We start from the raw sequence: 2,256 nt of genomic DNA, 5'->3' as shown, positions 1-2,256 counted from the left end.
GTGGGTGCTGTGTATGAGAGTGGAGGGGTAGACAAATTGTTTAAATGAACCATTAAAGACAGTTTCTTCAAGATGGGATTGTGGTGCATTGACAGGGTGGTGGCAAGGAAACATATGTTAAGTGTTACTGTTCTGTTCTGCAGTTAGTGTGGTTATCATCAAGTTCTATTTTATCTTAACTTTTCTGAGATGCCAATAAGCAATAATATTCAACTTCTTTGCTGTCACTGAATTCACACCCACATCAACTCTACTGCCACCCTAAAACATCACAGTCTCAATTAAAATATATTTCTGTAAGAGCTCAGTGATTTTTAAAAAAAAAAGTATCTTCCCTAAAAATGAGAGATCATAATTCATTCCTACCATTAATAGGTGAAATTTTCAATTTGATGGGTGCATAAGCATGGGAAGAAAACAAAGTTCAGGTTCAATCTTACATGAATACTTCATTATTACAGAAGCTGTTATTGTCTGGGGAGATGAGCACAAGAGAGTACAGGTAATGAAAACAAATTTTATAAATATCATTGTAATTGTAGCTGTACTGAAACATACGTTGTCATCACAATCTCATCTGTTCAGTATGTGTTTAAACTGGGGCAAACTCCTTGCTGACTTACACTTGGAGTTACGAGATTTGCAGATGGTGTGAATCACCAGAGAATGCAACCAGTATTTTTATAAACCTTTAGTTTTATTAGGTGGATAACACCCACAAGTACACTTCTATCAACAGAAGAAAGCATGGCTAGGGCAGTGGCAGAAGAAACTTCCTGCAGTGTTTTGTAATGTGGAATCATGGGGAAGATTCCCTAAGTCAGAAGATAGTTCAATATCTGTTGCCCATTCAATCTCTGGCTCCTTTCTGCAGTAATGATAAAAATCATTGCTAAACATGATGCTTTTTTTTTTTTTCCTGATATAGCTTTGCAAATCAACAGAAACTTGTTTTTTTTTTTCTTGGAGTTCTTAAATAAATATCAAATGGCCTTATTCTCTTTCTATGAAGCTATGTACAAGATTAATATTTACTAATAGAAGTAAATTTCTCCTCAGTGTAACATCAGTCCCTGGCACACGTTTCCAAAATGCTATGTGCTTAGCTATCTGTTTAGCTCTGTGACTAGAGGCTAGTCATTTTTCTTTGGAACGCTTTATTTATTGTGTGGCCTTTGGAGAGATGGGGTTGCTGATGTCCACATGTTTGTATGTATTGTAGTCTTAATTGCCACCCTGGATCCAATTAGATTGGATAACTAAAAGATACAGAACGATTTATAAAATACATTCATTTACAAAGGTGAAATGATGGCAATTCATACGGTGAAGTGCCCTGACTGGGATCTATTACATTGTTTGCCTCCAAATGAGCTACTCTGTCAAGTCACTGATAAGTGTGGCAATTCTGGAGGTGAAACAGACCTTGAGCATACCCGGGTGCTGTCCCGAAGCATTCATCAGCTCCCATTAGCTGATGTATGGGAAGCAGGTAGCTGTACTGCATCCAGCTGAAACATAAATGGGCAGAAGATTGTTTCTCTAGAGTATGGCCAGAACACCGCATCTCCTGTGAAAGCATTGTGAAATACTTAATGGAGGCAAGTAGTTAGTTATTTGGTTTTTATAGGGAAAAATGGCAACACCAGTCGCACGTGCCCTAGGGCATTAAACTGTTACCTGAGGCTAGTTATAATTGAAAGAGGAAAATGTTTCCTAATTAATTACGTAGACCACACTGCAGCACAACCCAGCCTTATTTTCAGCAATACAGTATAATTTATTGCACACTCACCTAGTGTATTGTGGGCAACCACCAGTCTTAAGAAGCTACAGCTGTGTTTTCATTATTTCTCATTTGCAATTTTAGAATTAGGACACACAGCATTGTGACATTAAAAAAAAAAAAAAAACCACAAAAACATGCTCACTCTGGGAGTTTCTTTATATTGCTTCTACTTGTGAGCCTGCCTAATGTTACATTTTCAAGCTTTTCACTGTGACTGAGAAATAGGAATCTGCTTTTTCATAAATTAAAATAGGTATCTTTATGTCACCACTGGATTTCTGTTCTTGAGGATTTAACAAAATATAAACTATTATGGCACTTTTATGAAATAACATACTAAGAGTTGAAGATTTATTTCTGTCAGCCTCCATCCTGACAGACACTGAAACTTTTACTGAAGGAACTTTCCTACAATCCTGTGTGCTTGATACCAGACCTCAGTCTGTTTCTTGCAGGTGTAGCAGGAA

The 2,256-nt window shown here is 37.1% G+C and overlaps 1 protein-coding gene across 1 annotated transcript in view; it reads left to right on the top strand.

The window, feature by feature from the left end:
- Nucleotides 1–406: 406 nt before the first annotated feature.
- CNIH3 (cornichon family AMPA receptor auxiliary protein 3) overlaps nt 407–2,256 on the top strand; it is a 32,399-nt gene continuing 30,549 nt past the window's right edge. Inside the window, exon 1 of the mRNA XM_009636865.1 lies at nt 407–502. Within this exon, the coding sequence (XP_009635160.1) occupies nt 407–502 (96 nt within the window). The remainder of the gene's footprint in view (nt 503–2,256) is intronic.

The sequence above is a fragment of the Egretta garzetta genome, unplaced genomic scaffold (genome assembly GCF_000687185.1).
Source record: "Egretta garzetta isolate BGI_Z169 unplaced genomic scaffold, ASM68718v1 scaffold130, whole genome shotgun sequence".
NCBI classification, from domain to species: Eukaryota; Metazoa; Chordata; class Aves; order Pelecaniformes; family Ardeidae; genus Egretta; species Egretta garzetta.
Note: the sequence above shows the minus strand (reverse complement) of the source record. Positions and strands in the feature narration are given on the sequence as shown.